General features: G+C 38.8%; 1 protein-coding gene across 3 annotated transcripts in view; it reads right to left on the bottom strand.

The window, feature by feature from the left end:
- Nucleotides 1-21,101, bottom strand: part of Mre11 (MRE11 homolog, double strand break repair nuclease) — a 58,943-nt gene that overhangs the window by 18,313 nt on the left and 19,529 nt on the right. For all 3 annotated transcript variants that reach the window (XM_069989501.1, XM_069989503.1, XM_069989502.1), the window contains 6 exons: nucleotides 20,359-20,530; nucleotides 18,938-19,018; nucleotides 13,586-13,712; nucleotides 12,382-12,482; nucleotides 10,452-10,625; nucleotides 4,173-4,235 (listed from right to left, as the gene is read on the bottom strand). In XM_069989501.1, coding sequence (XP_069845602.1) covers nucleotides 4,173-4,235; nucleotides 10,452-10,625; nucleotides 12,382-12,482; nucleotides 13,586-13,712; nucleotides 18,938-19,018; nucleotides 20,359-20,530 — 718 coding nt within the window. The remainder of the gene's footprint in view (nucleotides 1-4,172; nucleotides 4,236-10,451; nucleotides 10,626-12,381; nucleotides 12,483-13,585; nucleotides 13,713-18,937; nucleotides 19,019-20,358; nucleotides 20,531-21,101) is intronic.

The raw sequence follows: 21,101 nt of genomic DNA, 5'->3' as shown, positions 1-21,101 counted from the left end.
TGGTAAGAAATGTACGCATTATCCTGCCCACGTAATTGTAACCCCTCTGTACCGTATGTTCACAAATAAAATAAAATAAAATTAAAAAAAAATATTTGGCCACAGTGGCTCATGCTTTTAATCCTAGACTCAGTAGTTAGCACATTAGTTTCAAGGTCAGACTGGGCATAAAATTGAGAACCTCATCTCAACAAACATGCTGTGTATGGTGGTACATGGTAGCAATCTCAGCTACAAAGAAAGGCTTACAATCACAAAAACTTTGAGACTTGATATGAAAATTACAAATTCAATACAATGTCTATCAAAATTCCATTGTCATTCTTTGCAGACAGAGAAATCAGCCATAAATTCATGTGGAAGTATAAAAGGCCCAAAACAGCCAAAGAAAAAAAAAGCAATACTGGAGATTATCACAATTCCATACAGCAAAACTTACTACAGAATTCTGGGGGCTAGGAATGTGTTAAGAATGCTTGCCTAGCATGCATGAAGCCCTGAGTTTGACTCCTCAGACCACATAAACAGAAAAAACCAGAAGTGGCACTGTAGCTTAAGTGGTACTGTGCTAGCCTTGAGCAAAAGAAGCTCAGTGATAGTGTCCAGGCCCTGAGTTCAAGCCCCAGGACTGAAGAAAAAAACAAAAAAGAATTCTGGTAACAAAAACAAGAAGGTACTGGCACAAAACAGACCCGAAGATCAACAGAATAGACTAGAAGATCTAGAAATAAATCCATACATCTATAAGCCATCTGAATCTTGACAAAGAAACCAAAAATATATGTCTGAAAATCTGTTGTTGAGACAACTAGACATCCATACGTAGAATACTAAAACTAGATTTCTGTTTGTTCTCTTGTACTAATATCAGTTTAAAGTGGATCAAAGAACTCAACGTAGGACTTGAAACCCTGAAATTAATACAGCAAGAAGTAGGGGAAACATTAGAACATATTAGAATATGCAGTAACTTCCTGAGTAGAATTCCAAGACTCAGCAAATAGAAGAACTGACAAATAAGATTGCATCAAGCTAAAAAGCTTCTGCACAGAAAAGCATATGGTTTCTAAGCTAAAAAGATAACCTAAAGTAGAATGAGAGATCTTTGCCAACAATATGTCTCATATGGGTCTCATAATCAAAATACACAATGAATCAAAAAAAACTAAACCCCTAAAGAATCAGATAAGAATAAATAGGAGGGCTGGGAAGGTGGCTCAGTGGTAGAGTGCTTGCCTTGCATGCATGAGGCCCTGGGTTCGATTCCCGAGTACCACATAAGTAGAAAAAGCCAGAAGTAGAGCTGCGGCTCAAATGGTACAGTGCTAGCCTTGAGCTGAAGAGCTGAGGGACAGCACCCAAGACCAGAGTTCAGGCCCCACAACAACAACAAAAAAAGAATAGAAAAAGGAATGAAACACATTCCTCTCAGGAAAAGTATATACAGCAAATAAATACACTAAAACATGCTTACCATCTCTGCCACAAAGGTAACACAAATCAAAACAAAACCAAGATTCCATCTCACTTCATTTAGAATGGCTATCATCAAGAATATTAACAATGCTGATGATGCTATGAGGAGACCTTATACACTATTGTTGAAAATGCAAATAAGGAAAGCAGTATGGAGAGTTCTCAAAAAACAAATAAATAAAGACAGAATTATGTGTAATCCAGGAATATTACTCCTGGGCATTTATTCAAAAGATTAGAAATCAGGAAAAAATAAAGACACTTGTACACCCATGTTTATTGCTGCACCACTCACCATAACAAAGATAAATAGCCTAGATGCCTTACAATGGATAAATGGATTAAGAAAATCAACCTAACCATTCACCAATCAATTAATCAATCTATCTTTAGAAAATGTATATTTATAGAAATGTATCTATTTATATATCTCTACAGATCGAATGTCTATCTATAGCTATCCATCTATATTTGCATCTATATCCAATGTATCTATGTATTCTTTTTTTTTTTGGTCCAGTCGTGGGCCTGAACTCTGGGCCCGGGCGCTGTCCCTCAGCTCTTCAGCTAAAGGCTAGCGCTCTACCACTTGAGCCACAGTGCCACTTCTGGCTTTTTTCTTTTTGCTTATGTGGTGCTGAGGAATTGAACCCAGAGCCTCAGGCATGCAAGGCAAGCGCTCTACCACTGAGCCACCTTCCCAGCCCAAAAATACATTTTTTCTTTCTTTCTTTCTTTCTTTTTTTTTTTTTTGTCCATTGTGGTGCTTGAACTCTGGGCTTGGGCGCTGTCCCTGCGCTCTTCAGCTCAAGGCGAGTGCTCTACCACTTGAGCTGCAGCACCATTTCCTCTCTTCTTATTTTTTATAAAATATATTTATGTTATATCTAAATTTAGCTGTATAAAACTATACCAATATATACACAAATACACACACAAAATGGAATTTTAATCAGCCATTAGGAAGAATGGAATTATGTCCATTGTGGGAAAATGAATGGATCTGGGGACAGGGGGAGAAACGAACTTAGCAAAGTAAGCCAGGCCCAGGAAGACAAAGTGTGCATGTTTTCTCTCACATTTAGATCCAAGACCCAAAATATATCCACCACACAGGAGCACATGCACTTATACACAGTCAAGTTCCTTAAAGTACAATGTATACAGGCAGTTTAACATTATGAATACAGTCTCCCTGATATGTGGATGTCAGATTCAAAATGTAACGAGATATGACAAAAGTAAACAAGACTCCAGACACTAATACACAGTGAAACTGAAAGAGGTCAGTCTTGGAAGAATAACACCAAATTGTAACACCAAGCACCTCTTCATATGTGCACAATATACAGACTGAAATGAACCCCAAAGACAAGGAAACAAAGGACCTCTTCTTAATTTGTCTTTTTTAGATTACTCTGTATTCTTTACCTCATATATAGTATACATGTGCACATCTGAGGGAAGCTAGGAAGAGGGCACAGAATCAGAGGAAAACAGGTAGAAAAATACAGCAGAGGGGCTGATCAGCTTCACTGGACATTGATAAAAGGGAACTAAGCAACTCAAGGTCAGTGATGGGAGGGAGGAAATGAGAAGTCAAGAGGGAACAGCTGACACTAAGCAAAAGGAAAGAAATGTATATATAACCCAATGTGGAAGTAATTTTTTTTTTGTTTTTATTGTTTAAGTTTGTAGAGTTCATAAACTTTGTAGATTAAGATAATGGTGATTATCATTGTGAAGGTTAAAATGTGTTTGTGACTTTAGCTAAGTGTAACTATGCCACAGTACTATGAGACTTATGCAATCATCTCAATTTGGTGATTGCAAAATAAAGAAATATTTGGGGTAAAAAAAATATAAATATCAAGGAGCTGAAAACGGTTTGAGTGGAGGTGGAAGGGTGGAGGTTAGTGGCAGGATAAATGGGTAAGGGAAAAGGGGTTGAATATAGTCTTAATATTCAATGAACATTTGTGAAAAAGGAAGTGGAAAAATTGGCATCACGGGGGAGAAGTAGGTAGGATAAAAAGGAATGGTAGAACAGGTTACTATGATTGAGATACACTAGATACATAAAATGGACATGTTAAATTGTAAAATAAAATAAAAACCAGGAAAAAAAACTAAAGCCAAAAGTACTGAGGGTGTAGCTAAAATTTACAAAAATAACTTTGACATACTAGATAGTAAAAATAAAACACATAAAAAAATTAAAAAGTAAAAAAGTAAAATATACTTCAATCATGAGTTCACCAAATATAAGACAGAGGCCAAAAATATTAACAAGTGTGCACTAACTTGTTGTTCCTAACCTGCAATGAGCCTAAGACAGTAATGAGGATTCTAAAGCTCATTTTAACCTTTCAGGACAATGACAACTGTCTATTTACCCACAATAACACTGTTAACCAAAATTTTTTGCCCAAAATGTCAGCTCTAAAAGGTAAGATTTTCTTAAAGTAGTTAAGTTGGTCTAGTGGTAACCAAGTATTATTCTAATTACTAAGGGCTCTTTTTTATGTCTTCTTCCCACTCTCCAAACAAGTTATAGACAAGAGCAAGGGAAACAAAGAATAAAGACAATAATCAAAACTACTTGTAGGCTAAGTAAATTGTATTAAATAAACCAAAAGTTACTATCCTTAGCCAACCCTTGCCCACTCATACCAGCCATGCCCTCCAAAAATTACCTCTCGAACTTCATCATCCTCTTCACTGGTATTTTTTTGTCTGCTTTCTCTGAAGCGACGTACCTAAACGATAACAGAGTAAATCATAAACATATTGGTTATTTCAATTATAAAATAATGGCTATAGCTAAGAAATACTAAGACAGATGCTGGTGTCTTATGTCTGTAATACTAGCTACTCTAAGGCTGAAAACTAAGGATCAAGATTTGAAGCTAGCCTGGGCAGAAAAGTCTGTGAGACTAGTATTTCCAATTAATTACCTACAAAGTCGAAAATGGAGGTGTAGTTCAAATGGTAGAACATCAGCTCTGACATCAGAGATAATACTTTGAGGCCATTCCAGGCCAAAAAAACCTCGTGAACCCTATTTCGAAGAGCAACAACAGGACCTGAGGCATGGATCCAGTAGTGGCCCTGAGTGTGAGGCCCAACTTCCACCACCTGAAAAACATGTTCTTTTTCTTATAACACAAAACTTGAAATTTTAAATATAGTTTGTCTCATGAAAGATGCATAGCTCTATTTCTTGGTTACATTCATTAAAATATCAGAAGTGATCATGCCTGTAATCCTAGCTACTCAGGGCACTGACATCTGAGGATCACAGTTCAAAGCCAGCCTAGGCAAGAAAGTCCGTAAGACTCTTATCTCAATAAACCACTAGAAAACCGGAAGGGGCGCTGTGGCTCAAGTGGTAGAGCACTAGCCTTTTTTTTTGTCAGTCGTGGGGCTTGAACTCTGGGCTTGGGCTGTGACCCTGTGCTCTTCAGCTCAAGGCGAACGCCCTACTGCTTGAGCCACAGAGCCACTTCCGGTTTACTAGTGGTTTATTGGAGATAAGAGTCTCACAGACTTTCCTGGCCGGGATGGCTTTGAACCGAGATCCTCAGATCTCAGTCTCCTGAATAGCTAGGATTACACGTGTGAGCCACCAGCGCCCAGCAGAGCGCTCACCTTGAGCTGAAGGACAGTGCCCAGGCCCAGAGTTCAAGCTCCATGACCAAAAAAAAAAAAAAAAAAAAAAAAATCAGAAGTGTATTCTGAAGAACAAAACCGATTCTAAGCAAAACTGTACTGCCTGCTGCTAAATGTTCTAGGTCAGTGAAAAGCAGTCTGAAATGCAAAGAAAAACAACACCCTATAATCCTATGTACTATACTTCAGCAAAATAATTACAACCAATCTTTCCTTTATGAGGCTTGAACTTCTTCAGTTGACTCTTGTATACTTTGGCCAGAAGAGACCTGGGGGCTCTTCAGTTGTTTCTAAGCCAATAGATCCAGAAAGATCCATTTTTTTCAATAGTCAACTACTGAACACTTACTGGCCACGGCTCTGTAGCGCTTACTAATCCTTGTAGTAAATAAACCAAGGGTCACTACAGATTTCTGTCTCTCTCTTTGTGACTTTACTGGGACTTGGAACTCTAGGCCTTGTGCTCTCAGTTGAATGTTTTTTCTCATGGCTGATACTCTACCATTTGAGCCACACCTTTACTGTCTTCTTGGTGATTAATCGGAGCTAAGAGTCTCTCTAATGTGTTTGCTTGGGCAACTGCCCAGCTCAAGTTTTGTTTTTAATGGTTCTAGCTCACAAATCTCCTATAGTTACAGAGTGAGAGATAGCCTGAGTTATTTAACTATCTCCTCAGCACAGATTTACTGAGTACCAACTACTGTAGAAAATTATTATATAAAAATGCACAAAAGTAGTAAAAATTCTGTCCTCACAAACTTCACAATCTAGTGAGTACATGGGAGGGAAAGTAGCCAACAGCAAAATAAGTACCCTTCCATTCTACAAAGCATTCAAGACTGAGCTAATAGTTTTAATCCCTTGATATCACAGGGGGCTAGATTTTAAGACTGTGTCAGTTATTGTAGCTATGATGATGTTAGAGGTAGATTTTGCATGTGAATCAAAGTATGTATTAGGCTTTTTCACTGACATATTCATCAGGACCTTCAGATCCCATTTTATGGGATCCTGCCAAAGTCACTCATATTTTTTAGAGCAGTATAATAGTCCATTATGTATGTGTTCATCATATTTTTTTATCCACTCACCATTTGGGGGGCAACAAGGCTGACTGTACAACTCGGCTATTGTGAATAATGCTCTAATCACAGGTATGCAGGTATTTCTCTTTTATGTTAACACTTCAGATATATATATATATATATATATATATGCATAAAAGTTGCATAGCAGAATCATAAGTTAAGAATTCTATTTTGGTTTTTTAATGAGTCTCCATGTTTATTTCAATAACATTTACCCTAATGTACATTTCCATCACAGTGTCTACATACTGCTTTTTCTCTAACTCACTTGTTTTCTCCAACACATTTGTTTTCTTGATAGCAATTCAGACTGGGATGAGATTTATTTTCACTGTAGTTTTGATTTTTATTTCCTTTATGGCTAAGAACTCTTAACATTCAGATAAATTACTTTGTACTTCTTATGGTAACTGTCTATTACAATTAATCTATCTACTTATTAACTGAGTTGTTTGTTCTTTTGTTCCTTAATTTTTTTTGTCTTTTTGCATTCTGGATATTCTGGGTTTTTGTTTTGTTTTGTTTTTTGGGTCCGGTCATGGGGCCTGAACTCTGGGCCTGGGCGCTGTCCCTCAGCTCTTCAGCTCAAGGTGAGCACTCTACCACTTGAGCCACAGTGCCACTTCCGGCTTTTTTCTTTTTACTTATGTGGTGCTGAGGAATCAAACCCAGGGCCTCAGGCATGCAAGGCAAGCGCTCAACCACTGAACCACCTTCCCAGCCCCAAACTTTGTTATAATTTTTTTTTTTTTGGTCGGTCGTGGGGCTTGAACTCTGGGCTTGGGCACTATCCCTCAGCTCTTCAGCTCAAGGCGAGCACTCTACTGCTTGAGCCACAGCGCCCCTTCCACATTCTGGATATTCTGTAGTCAATTACTATCTTCAAAAATATTTCTCCCGGGCTGGGAAGGTGGCTCAGTGATAGAGCGCTTGCCTTGCATGTTCAAGGCCCTGGGTTCGATTCCTAAGCACCACATAAGCAAAAAGAAAAAAGCTGGAAGTGGCGCTGTGGTTCAAGTGGTAGAGCACTAGCCTTGAGCTGAAGAGCTGAGGGACAGCGCCCAGGCCCAGAGTTCAGGCCCCACAACCGGACCCCAAAAAAAAAAAAATTTTTCTACCATTCAGGAGATTGGTTCTTCATTTTGGGTAATTGCTTTTGTTACTGTACAGAAACTTGCTAATTTAAAGTAATTTCATTTTCCTATTTTTTTGCTTTTTTATGGGGGGGGGGGGGGGAGGGTGCCAGTCCTGCCACTCCTACTCCAGTGGAGTCTGCTTAGCATGGGAAACCATCTATCAGACCAAGATAGGGGCTTCAGAGACCTATCTCTGAGTTTTGGGACTTCACCGAAGTCTACCTCAGAGAATGGGCTTTACAGAAACCTATCTCCAAGTTTTGGGACTTCACCCAAGTCTACCTCAGAGAATAGGACTTCTAAGAGGCCTACTCCTGGAAAAAGGCTGGCAAGCCCCTGGGAAAGATGTGTTTCTGCCTTTCTTTTCCTCACTGTATAAGAGTGCCTATTAATCTTTTACTGTTTCTGCTGTTCTTTGTACTTATTCATTGTCAACGTTCCCTTATTCAAAGCTCTTTCTTAAAAGAGTGTTGACGACTCCAATATCTGATGAGTGTCTTAAAAATATGACTAACTGGGGGAGGGGGGAGGCGGGGAAGGGAAGTGAAGGGTAAACAAAGGAGGAGGCTGCAATGCTTGGTAAGAAATGTATGCATTATCCTGCCCATGTAATTGTAGCCCCTCTGTACAGTATGTTCTCAAATAAAATAAAATTAAAAAAAAAAATGACTAACTCACCAGAGTTAAGTGCTACCCTGAAACCCCTCTTATGGAGGCTAGTAGACAAGTCATAAGCAAATATAAAAGTATTGGGGGTTTCACAAAGTCACTTCAGCAGAAGGAATTGTTTGTAAGAGAGTTGCAAGAAGCTGTAGGTGCCGCTAGAACAGAAAGAATGTATGGCAACTGCTGAGATAACTACTTAGGAGAAAGAACTTCCTGTTACTCTCTTTCACTTACTAAGAGACTTGCTAGATTTAGGCCTCCATGACCTTACTATTAAAGAAGGAACAGGAAAGATCTTATGGGACAATTAAGGCCTCTATAGAAATAAGGTAATGGTTAGATGGTGACAAACGTGGAAACCCATTATATTTCTTAGAGATAAGCCAGAAACAAGTGCCTATCAGGCGACCAGCTGGTGACCACCCAAGAATGAAGCCCTGCAGCAAGATTGTGTAAACTTTTGCCCTTTCTTATGAAGACTTCTGTTATAAAAGTTTGTTATCCTCTGCATTAAATCGCACTCAGCACTCAGCATCCACTCCTAATGTGTGTGAGTTGTCTGTTTGCCATCTCCCCATCCTATTCCAGGTTCCTCCCCTAGGTATCCTCCGTCGTCCCCACAGAACCCGGTCTGAGGCAAGTCCTGCGGTCTTAAACTCAGGGTCTAGACGCTGTCTCCAAGTCTTTTTGCTCAAGGATAGTGTGCTACCACTTGAGCCAAAGCTCTACTTTTCTTTGGTGAGTTTGGCTAAAGGTTTGTCAATCTTGTGGGTTTTTTTTTTTTTTTTGGGTCTGGACGTGGGGCCTAAACTCTGGGCTTGGGCGCTGTCCCTCAGCTCTTCAGCTCAAGGCTAGCACTCTACCACTTGAGCCACAGCGCCACTTCCGGCTTTTTTCTTTTTGCTTATGTGGTTGCTGAGGAATCGAACCCAGGGCCTTGAGCATGCAAAGCAAGCGCTCTACCACTGAGCCACTTTCCTAGCCCTCTTAGTCTCTTGATACATACTTCTAAGCTAATTTTCAGGAAAGCTGTTCCAACATCATCTATCAGAAGTATCCTTGTATATGACTAGTTTCTCAAATTACTGCCAATCTAAAGAAAAAAATGCTTAAATTTATTTATTAGCCTTGGGTAGGCATCAGTTTGACATACATAGAACAAGTTTTTTGTTGTTGTTCTTGATTTGTTTTCGTAAAACACCTACCCTTGTACTTTATTCACTACTTTACCAAAATGTTCAATCTTTTTAAAAAATAGATTTGGAAGCCGGATGCCAGTGACTCACGCCTATAATCCTAGCTACTCAGGAGGCTGAGACCTGAGGATCGCTGTTCAAAGCCAGCCCGGCCAGGAAAGTCTGTGAGACTCTTATCTCCAATAAACCACTAGAAAACCGGAAGTGGTGCTGTCGCTCAAGCGGTAGAGCTGAGGGACAGCACCCAAGCCCAGAGTTCAAGTCCCACGACTGACAAAAAAATAAAAATAAATAGATTTGGAAGAGCTTGTTAGTACTAATATCAAAAATATTAACCTTGGGGCTGGGAAGGTGGCTCAGTGATAGAGTGTTTGGCTTGCATGCATTAGGCCCTGGGTTCAATTCTTCAGCACCACATAAGCAGAAAAAGCTGGAAGTGGCACTGTGGCTCAAGTGGTGAGCTCTAGCCTTGAGGGGAAAAGCTCAGGGACAGTGCCCAAGCCTAGACTTCAGCCTCCACAACCGACAAAAAATAATAATAATAACCTTTTTTCTACCTACATACAAATATTTTCTCATGTCAATATCTTTTATTTTGCAAGGTTCATTTTAAGTCACTCTTAGAATCTGCCAAAGAAGATACTTTCTAAGGAAATAAAATTAACATTAGTTCAATAGCAACCTGATATAAGACTGTTTTAGGTACTTTCTAAATATTTTATCAGTCAATCATTTTATTATCTTTATATAGACATTTCTATCTTTATATGTGCATGTATAATGTATATATACATATATGTATATGTATATACACATACATATATAGACCTATATATACATCACATATATGTATATAAAGAAGCTGAACAATTAGAGCAATTAAGTACTAGTTTTTCAGAAAAAAACAAAAATACTCAGAACTACTTTTTTTTTTCTTTTGGTTCTGGTCCTGGGACTTGAATGCAGGACCTCAGTGCCGTCCCTGAGCTTTTTTGCTCAAGATTAGCACTCTACAATTTGAGCTACAACTACACTTCTAGCCAGAAGTGGAGGTTATGGGTGGTTAATTGGAGCTAACAGTCTTGTGGACCTTCTTGCCCAGGATGGCTTCAAATCACAATGATCACATCTCAGCCTTGAGATTACAAACATGAAATTCTAGTACCTGGCTCAGCGCTACTCTTGAGGCTGTCTACACATCCAAAATTATTACTTACTTCTTCATCAATTTTATCCTCTAGTGCATCAATATGACGCTCTTTAAGAAATCGCTGTGTTTTTTCCAATTGGTATTTCACCAGTTCTTCGATGGCATCTTTTTCTTCCTTGTCTACAAATTCTTGTACTGCCTCTCCCATCCCTCTTTCTGTTAGTAATGAGAGCTGAACATTCTGTATGAGAGAATCAATGTAGTTACTAGAAGCAGAAATCATGTTTCTATAAAATAATTGCAGATAAGCAAGGAAAGTTATAGAATAGTGTAATCAGAGAAAAAGAAAAAGAAGAGCTAGACAGCATATAAACCTAGTGATAAAAATTAAGGGGCAGAAAAAGCAAATCAAACCAGGAAAACGAAGTCTAAGACTAGTGAAGGTACAGCAGCCTGAATGGTTATAATGTAGTCTAGAAACGGCCAATGATGATTAAGAGACTAAAGTTAAAACCATTGTGGTAGGCAAAACAATTGCCCCTAAAATTGTGTACATACTGATTTCTGAAACTCGTGAATATGTTAGTTACATGGCAAAGGGAAATTAAGGTTGCCAATGGAAAAAAGGATGCTAATCAGCTCATTATAAAATAGATGATCAGGACTATCCAGGTGGACTCAGTATAATCACAACAGTCCTAAATAGGAGAAGAGGGAGTCAGGAGAATAAAAGGGTAATATAACTTGTGGAAAAAAAATGAAACACATTACTGTTTTTGGAGATCATAAAGGGGACCAAAAGCCAAGAAACACCTCCCTCAGAGCTTCTAGAAAGAAATACAGTCCTGATGTGACCTTGATTTCTGTAGTTAGATTCAGCTAGCAGGTTTCTGATATAAAGAATTAAAATAAGCCAAATGTGCTGGCTCAAGCCTGTAATCCTAGCTACTCAGGAGGCTGAGATCTGAGGATCAAGGTTCAAAGCCAGCCTGGACAAGGAGGTCTGTGAGACTTATCTCTAAAAAACTAGAAATGGCACTGTGGCTCATCCTACGTAGTAGAGCACTAGCCTTGGGTTCAAGAGCTCAGGGACAGTGGCCAGGCCCTAAGTTCAAGCCCATTGGAAAAAAAAAAAATGTAATGAATTTCTGCAGTTTTAAATAAATGTAACTAGAGGATCTAAAAAGAGGCAAACACACTTAATAGTAATTTGATTTGCATTTCTTTTATGGCTAGGGATGTTGAACATTTCTTCATGTGTCTATTGGCCATCCTTCTTTCTTCTTCAGAGAAGTTTCTCTTTAAGTCTTTCGCCCACTTATTTATTGGGCAGTTGTTTCTTTGAGGATTTGTTGTTGGGGGGGTTTAATTTTTTGAGTTCCAAGTATATTTTAGATATGAGACCCTTGTCCGTTGTATGGCTAGTAAAGATCTCATCATCATGAAACTATTATTTGTAAAGTAATTCTGAAATTACATCCAAATGAGAAAAAAAAAATTGTAAATTAAGACTTCTTTAGTAGAGAGAAAAAGAAAGAAGAGCTAGGTGCTGGTGGCTCACACCTGTAATCCTAGCTACTCAGGAGGCTAAGCTCTGATGATCATGGTTCAAAGCCAGCCCAGGCAGAAAAGTCTGAGAGACTCTTATCTCCAATTAACCACTAGAAAAACAGAAGTGGTCCTATAACTCAAGTGATAAGAGCACTAGCCTTGAGCAAAAGAGTTCAGGAACAGCATGCAGGCCTTGACCTCAAGCCCCATGACTAACCAAAAAAGAAAGAAAGAAAAAGAAAAATAATATTAACAATAATAGTTACATCAATGTTTTCTATTAAGCATTTTTTCTTGAAATTCAGTAATCATAAATAAATACAATTCAATGTCACCCTACTTCAATACAATCATTGTGAAGATTCATTTTATTTGCTAATTTTACATTTCTTAAAATCTGTTACCATGAAATAGCTAGTTGCTCAAAAGGTAAACTAAGAAATTACCTTCTCTGCTGTTTGAAAATACTGTTTTACAAGGTCTTCTACCCTAAGTGTTGTTCCTTCTAAAGGTTTTGTGATAAATCTCCCAAAGTTTATCTCTTCTCCTAGAAAAAAATAAATCCAGCAAAAATATCAGCTTCTGTTTTTAAATGTTAAAATGGCCACACTCACTGCAAGTTGTTGATAGTGCAGGAGGTTTGAATAAACACCATCAAATGCTGCTTGCTCAACATGCTAAACTGTGAGGCAAAAACCCAATTTCTGTTAATAGGGTTGTTTTTTTTCCCCTATAGTCAGTATTCCCTGCCCATACCCAGAAATTAATTACTTAGCTATCATAAACAGTAAGCAACACAACAATTCTTATTTCAGAAGTCTTAAGTGCTCTTAAACACTGTGTACTCAAAAGTCAAAAAACAAATGCAAAATTATCTGGACAATAATATATGGTAAGAGGTAGTTATTTTGAGTAATATCTAAAGTCTAAGTATGTTTTTACTTATCCGTGTTGTTTTAAAACCACTATTTTTGTGGGGTTTTTTTTGGGGGGGGGAAGTCCAGTCATGGGGCCTGAACTCTGGGCACTGTCCCTCAGCTCTTCAGCTCAAGGCTAGCGCTCTACCACTTGAGCCACAGCGCCAATTCCGGCTTTTTGCTTATGTGGTGCTGAGGAATCGAACCAAGGGCCTCATGCGTGCAAGGCAAGCACTCTACCACGGAGCCACCTTCCCAGCCCCTTGAAACCACTATTTTTGGAAGAAGCCTTCCACATTTCTTCAGTGATATCCACAAAGCCTTAAAAAAATGAATTAAAAAAAGGAGAAGTTTTTGTTCAATGTTTTATACTAAAACATCTTCCATTATTTTGTTTTTTACCAAAAACTGATTTAAACTGTAAGAACATTCTCTTTTAATTTTTTAAAGTATTTGTATTATCCTTAAGTAGGTGTACAAAGGAGATGCTATTCAATAAAGTAGTTTATGAATATAGTGGGTCCTGATCAATGTTAACTCTTTCAACATTCTAGCCATCCTTCCCAAACCAGCCGTTCCCCCAACTTTTCTTAATTCTGTAGGATATATTTTTTAAAATTTATTTATTTTTGCCACTTAACAAAGGGAAGGAATAGGCCAAAGAGGAGTGAAAATGTTGAAGGAGTGACACAGATCAAGAATATTCTTTAACTTGTAAAATTAACTAGCTTACCTGTTTTTGCCTTTTGTTCTCTATGCCTGAAAAAATGAATAATATCTTTTGGGTTAGCTACCCGATCCACAAATTTCTGGCTAAAGCGAAGAACATTGAAAGGTTCAAAACCTCCAGTATAGTCCACCTAGAAATACAGAATAACTTAAGAAATCTAAAAACCCACAATACTTTTAATACTTATTTTCTGATGCATGTAACTTTATGGTTTAATACATACAAATTTATAAATTAGTTTTCTATAATACATTTTGTATATTATATATATATATTTTTTTGGGGGGGGGTGGTTGGTCATGGGCTTGAACTCTGGGCCTGGGTGCTGTCCCTGAGCAATTCAGCTCGAGGTGAGCACTCTAGCATTTGAGCCACAACACCACTTCCAGTTTTCTGGAGGTTAATTGGAAATAAGAGTTTCACAGACTTTCCTGCCTGGCCTGGCTTTGAACCACGATCCTCAGATCTCAGCCTCCTAAGCAGCTAGGATTGATTACAGGCATGAGCCAAGGGTGACCAGCATATTTAAATACTTAAAAAGGTAAAAGTTAAGTGAAATACTTTGTTTGAAATAATCAGGTTATACAGCAAGAATTTCTACAATGGTGGTGTGTGCCTCTGTAATCCCAGCTACTTGTATACAGGACTGGAGTCTAAGGTTAGCCCAGACGTGAGCATAAATAACCTATCTGAAAAACTAACTGAAAGCAAAAGGACTGGGAACATGGAACAGGTACTAGTGGGCTTGCCTACCAAGTATGACAAAAAAAATAACAAGAAAAACAAAGAAAGAAAGAATCCCTAAACAAAACACTTCCATAATATTGGATATTTCCCATGACACCAATACCAGGTGTGCCATTTGAAAGGGGATGAAATTTATAAACAAGTTTTAAAGATAAACCCCTAAAAAACTAAAATGTCAGCCTTAGAGGTATTAGTGCATTGGTCCATCATCTCAGGGATGGGAATGTATCTTCAAACTGGACAAGAATGAATGCTGGGAAAATACAGACAGGAAAGAATCAGGTCTGAGCAGTGTGAAACAATGACCTTCAAAACATGCTATCTTAGGGCAACTAATAATCTCTCTCAAGGCAAGATCTTCCCAAAGATAGCTATAAACCTTCATCACACTTGGGATCATCTGCTAAGCTTCTGTTCATATATTTGCATTTCTTTGTTATGTCTCTAATTTCACCTCCTACCAGTAAGTTCAAAATCTCTCCTAGTTTCTATGTTCCTCACTAGATATACAAATAGGTACTGTAAGATCCATTCAATGAATTTAATAATAGTCCACTAGTTGGCATAATATGTTTGTATAATATTATCTCCACAATATTTAAGAATGAATTAAAAACTTGCTGTGCTTTGGATAAGGAATGTCGATTTGCTCTTTAAGCCTGGTTGCTTCTAATGATTTCAGACATGGATGAAAAATTACAGGATTTGTTTCCCTGATGAGAGTATCATGTAATTCCTCTGAAGTAACTATCAATGTATTACCCAGATAATCTGCCATATCAAAAAACTGCCATGTCATTAACTACTGCCATGTCATTTTAAAAAAATTCTTAACTAACTAGACCTCTGGGGGAGGGAGAGGTACTTGAACCTGAGGTCTTGTATATGTTAGGCAAGTGTTCTAAAACTGAGCCATGAAGTTCTCCTACCCAGATTTTAACAGTTTTACTCTAACCTACCCTTATTTATAATTTTCTGATCCTAAGAACAACAAAATTTGTTCAGAAAACCAATTTTATTGGATGTCCTTACTGCTCAAAGTACTCTGCTAAATGGCGAGGGATGAAACCATAAATAAAACACAATCTTCAACTAGGCACAGGTAGCTCATACCTATAATCTAGGCAACTGAGATCCAAAGATTATGGTTCAAAACCAGCCTAGGCAGAAAAGTTTTGAAGACTACTTCCAATTAACCAGCAAAATGAAGACTAGTGGTTTCGCTCAAGTTTTAGAGCACTAGCAGTAAGCAAAAAAGGGGAATAATAACGCAAGGCCTGGGTTCCAATCCTGATACCAGTAAAAAAAAAAAAAGAAAGTAAAAGAAACAAAACCCTTGAAGCTCCCAAAAATCTCACAATTTTGTTGTTAAAAATTCATAAGCTGGAGGGGCTGGGAAGTTGGCTCAGTGGTAGAGCGCTTGCCTTGCATGCCTGAGGCCCTGGGTTCGATTCCTCAGAACCACATAAGCAAAAAGAAAAAAGCCGGAAGTGGTGCTGTGGCTCAAGTGGTAGAGCACTGGCCTTGAGCTGAAGAGCTGAGGGACAGTGCTCAGGCCCAGAGTTCAGGCCCCACAACCGGACCAAAAAAAAAAAAAAAAATTCATAAGCTGGATGCAAAACAAAAGAAATGTACATACTACCCAATGTGGAAGAAATAACTATCGCAAAGCTCATAGAACTCATAAATGTTATATACCATGATAGACAATTTGCTCCAGGAAAGTTAGAGTGTGTTTGTGAATTTAACTGAGCATCACCATCACACAATACTATGAAATTTGGGAAATTATGTAACCACTTAATCACAATAAAAAATTTGAAAAGAAAAATTCATAAGCTGGGGGCTGGAAAGGTGGCTCAGTGATAGAGTGCTTGCCTTGCATGCATGAGGCCCTGGGTTGCATTCCTCAGCACCACATAAGCAGAAAAAGCCAGAAGTGGCTCTGTAGCTTAAGTGGTAGAGTGCTAGCCTTGAGATGAAGAGCTGAGGGACAGCGCCCAGGCCCAGAGTTCAGGCCCCACAACCGACAAAAAAAAAATTCATAAGCTGGAGCAGGGCACTGGTGGCTCACACCTGAAATCCTCCTAGCTACTCAGGAGGCTGAGATCTGAGGACCATGGTTCAAAGCCAGCCCAGGCAAGAAAGTCCGTGAGACTCTTATCTCCAATTAAGAAGTGGCACGTGGCTCAAGTGGTAGAATGCTTGCCTTGAGCTGAAGAGCTCAAGGACAGCACCCAGGCCCAGAGTTCAAGCCCCACGACCAACCAAAAGAAAAAAAAAAAATCATAAGCTGCTGGGGTTTGGGGGCTCTTGTCTTTAATCCTAGCTACTCAGGAGGCTGAGATTTAAGGACCTTAGATTCCAAGCCAACCCGATCCAATCAATCACCAAAAAAGCCAGAAGGAGAACTCAAGTGGCTCAAGAGATGAGTCCTTAGCCTTGGGCAAAAACTCAAGTACAGCACCCAGGCCCTGAGTTCAAGCCCCAAGACCAGAATAGTAACAACAAAATAAATTCAGGAACTGACAAGGAAGATAAATGTAAATAAATCACAAGCAGAGTGTGAATGTTGCTATAAGAAGTATATACAAGCAGAAAAAGAACAAGCAGCAGTAACTCTTGAGGGGCAGGTTTAAGTGGTGGCTGAAAGAAATAGAAAGCAAGAAAGAAGTATGTTTGCACATACATGACATGAGTGAAGGCTGGTTTGAAATTAGAAATTAGGATGTGCTAAGGAGGAAGAAGACTAAGAAGTCGGTTTAGATCAGATCATACAAACCAGGTCTGTATTACTATAAAGTTTTTATTTGTTCTTGTTAGTGCTAGGTAATCATTAAAGTGTATTTAATGAACACTAACTTGGCATTAGTGTGGAAGGCAGACTGGTAGTGGGCAAGGAGGCATCTGAGGCAGAGTTCAGGTAGGAAGTTGCAGTTATAGGCAGTAAGTAACAATAATGGCTTAAATACAACAATGACTATAGGAAGAGCAAAGGGACCTGATTAGAACATTTACTGTGCTCCAGACATCTTTTAATCCACTTGAATCTCAGAGATTTATAGAGACTGAACCGTTCCAGGTCATACTAACTAATGCCATGGCCCAATCAGCCAGCCTTGGCCTTCAACTGTTTTCCCTATACGCCAGAAATTCTCAAGGTTTAATGTGCATACAATCTTTTATGGATATTCTGTAAAAAAGCAATGGAGTCTACTGACAAATGGGACTGATGTGGGGTCTGAGATTTTATATTTTTGAGCTTCTTGGATGATGGCAATGTCACTGGTTTAAGGATTCACACTCCCTGAGAATCAGGTTTTTTAGAGGACTCCAAACATACATATCAACAAGGAGATCTAAAACATAGGAGTCAGCCGGGTGCTGGTGGCTCACCCCTGTAATCCTAGCTACTCAGGAGGCTGAGATCTGAGAATTGCGGTTCAAAGCCAGCATGGACAGGAAAAGCCTTGAAACTCTTATCTCCAACAAACCATCAGAAAACTGGAAGTGGCGCTGTGGGTCAAGTGGTGCTGTGGGTCAAGTGGTAAAGCACTAGCCTTAAGCTGAATTGCTGACAGTGCTCAGGCCCAGAGTTCAAATCCTATGAACCGACACCCCCCCCCTCAAAAAAAAGACTTCCCCAAGGCTCTACTTATAATGCTTCTACTTATGTCACTAGCTAAAACTTAAGCACATAGCCATACCCATCTGTAAAAGAAGCTAAAAAAAAAATGTAAAAAAATAAAATAAAACATAGGAGTCAACACTCCATAGGACTTTGTTCAAGCCATGATGCCATAAGACAGATAATGAACAGGAAGAGGAAAAGATAACTCAAGAGTTACAAATCAGCTGGGAACCAGTGGCTCACATCTGTAATCCTAGCTATCCTGGAGGCTGAGATCTGATGATCTCAGTTCAAAGCCAGCAGGAAAATCCATGAGACTTTTATCTCCAATTAACCACCAGAAAACTAGAAGTGGCGCTGCAGCTCAAGTAGTAGAGCACTTGCTTTGAGCTGAAGAGCTCAGGGACAGCACCCAAGCCCTGAGTTCAATCCCCACGACCAATAACAACAAAATAAGTTACAAATTGTAATTCAGTGAGATGAAAAAAAAAAATCACTGAATTTGATATTCAATGGCCAGAGGATTCATGTGTTAGATGAAGAGTATAGGCTATATATCTAAAACAAAAAATTCATATAATTAGGAAGACTTGTTACTTAAATAAAACAAGGAAGAAGGTAAGTGACATCAGCAGAGTCAGGGAGAAGAACAGGATTGTAATCATAAGGAGGGAAAGCCATAGCAAGGTGGCATTTGAGCAGACTTGAAGAAATAACAATGTACCTGGTATGTTTAAGCAACTACAAGAAGGCCAAAGTAAGAGAGAGCAAGAACAAAAGATGATCTCAATGTATGAAACAGAACAAACTTTTAAAAATGACAAAATTCAAATACATCAAACCTGTAAGAATTCAACTGGGATTAGGTCAAATCCTTACAGCTTTATTCCTTTGTCTCCAATGCTGTTCTGACTTTGAAAATTTGCCTTATTTTCAAAACAATCCATGTAAACTGCTATGCTAAGTTCAGAGCTTACTCGCAGTCGTATAAGAGGCTTCTCTGGCTGTTGAGAGTTCCCTAGCCGTTCCCGTTCAGCACTTTCAAGCATTTCTTCAATCTGAGAATAAAAATAAAGATTAAAAACCATAGTACTAAATGCAATTTTAAACTATCTAAATAGTGTTTATATTCATATCAAAATTTTCCACTTTATGGTCATCTTTATTTCCCAGGTGATCTATAAACATCTTTCAAAATATATTGTTTCGTAGCCAGGTACTAGTGAGTCATGCCTGTAATCCTAGCTACTCAGGAGGCTGAGATCTGAGGATTACGGTTCAAAGACAGCCCGGGCAGGAAAGTCAGTGAGACTCTTTTTTTTCCCCCTAGGGCTGAGGACAGAACCCAGGGCCTTGCGAGCACAGGGCGGGCGCCCTTCCGCTGGGTTAAACCCCTAGCCCCGGTGAGACTCTTATCTCCAATAACTACTCAAAAAACCGGAAGTGGTGCTGTGGCTCAAATGGTAGAGCGCTCCACTTGAGCTGAAGAGCTCAAGGAGAGCTCCCAGGCCCGGAGTTCAAGACCCACTGCGGGAGGGGGGGGGAAAGAGGGGTGAATGGATTATACATATATTTATATTGGGGGAAACACACACACACACACACACACACACACACACACACACACACACACACACACACACACACACACACACACACACACACACACACACACACACACACACACACACACACACACACACACACACACACACACACACACACACACACACACACACACACACACAGTTTTGTAATCCTTCCACTAATATCATTCCTTAACATAAAAGGGGGTTTTTGTTTTGTCTTTTTGTTTGCCAATCCTGAGGCTTGAACTCAGGGCCTGGACACTGTAAGGTTAGCACCCTACCACTTGAGTCACAACACCACTTCCAGCTTTTTCTGCTTATGTGGTACTAAGGAATCGAACCCAGGGCTTCATGCATGCTAGGCAAGCACTCTACCACTAAGCCACATTCCCAGCCAAACAGGCTGGGGTTGATGGTGATGGGTTGCTGCTGAAGCACAGGGTGCAAAACATTTGGTTTGGACTACCTTAAGTGAAATGGGTGCCTAATGAAGACTATTACAGAGTCTAAGTTCCAAAATATCCTCCCATCTGCCAATGAAATAAACTACTTATCACGTTAGGATAAAAAAGAAGAGGGGAAAAACTTAGAAGAGTATAATTAAAGTTTTTCCAAGTCTCACAGTCCTCTATTTCAATGGCATAAAAGAACAGAAAATTTATTTCACACAAACTCATTTAATGAAATGGTAATCTTACTAGCTTTATGAAAACATGAATGTTAAGGCTTCTCTCCACTCTATTGAATCATTTAATTAAAAGTAAATAATTTTCAACCATAGTAGATCTCATTAATTTTAAAACAATTACCTTCTCCAAACAGAAGCTTTGTATGGCTTGGGTTACTTTAGGATTATCTGGGTTAAAAATGTCTGGATGATTAGCAAGAACAATATCCTCCATAAAAAACTGCCGCACTGTGTGAAGAGGAATTTTCTGCATATTCATTTTCCTTCCTTTAATACGCAGAAGGCCAACGTGTCTGAAATGGAGATAGTAAGAGCTCAGTTTCCTTATGAAAATGCACAGGTTAAAACTACTTATCACTTTGTTTCTAAAATCAGTCTTACAAATAAATGTTTATTTATTTATTTCTTAACTTTTACACACTAAGAAATGGTATTAATGGAAGGATTCCTGTCATTCTCACAGGAAAAAAAGCAAACATTCCACTTCCTCATCTAACAGAAGTCAAAACTTAGGATGTCAGCAAGACCCTACTTTTTCTGCAAGTTCTAGAGATCTATTAATCTTTTCTAGTATCTGATGTCATTCCTCAATTGTGGCCATGTCTCCTCCTTCTCTGTGTATCTTTCTGTCTTAGTCCCTTGAGATCTTTTTTTCTCAAAGATTTTTTTACTGAGATTAACTACATAAATTTCACAGTACTGTGGTGTAGTTATACTTAGCTAAACTCACAAACACATTTTAACCTTCACAATGATAATCATCATCATTCTAATCTATCTAATTTACGAACTCTCCGAACATTAACAATAAAACTATTTCTTCCAGATCCAGTGATAGGTATGTTTCTTTCCATTTGCTTAGTA

The sequence above is a fragment of the Dipodomys merriami genome, unplaced genomic scaffold (genome assembly GCF_024711535.1).
Source record: "Dipodomys merriami isolate MVZ:Mamm:240054 unplaced genomic scaffold, mDipMer1.0.p SCAF_38, whole genome shotgun sequence".
Lineage (NCBI taxonomy): Eukaryota > Metazoa > Chordata > Mammalia > Rodentia > Heteromyidae > Dipodomys > Dipodomys merriami.
This window is presented reverse-complemented; position numbering and strand designations above follow the sequence as displayed.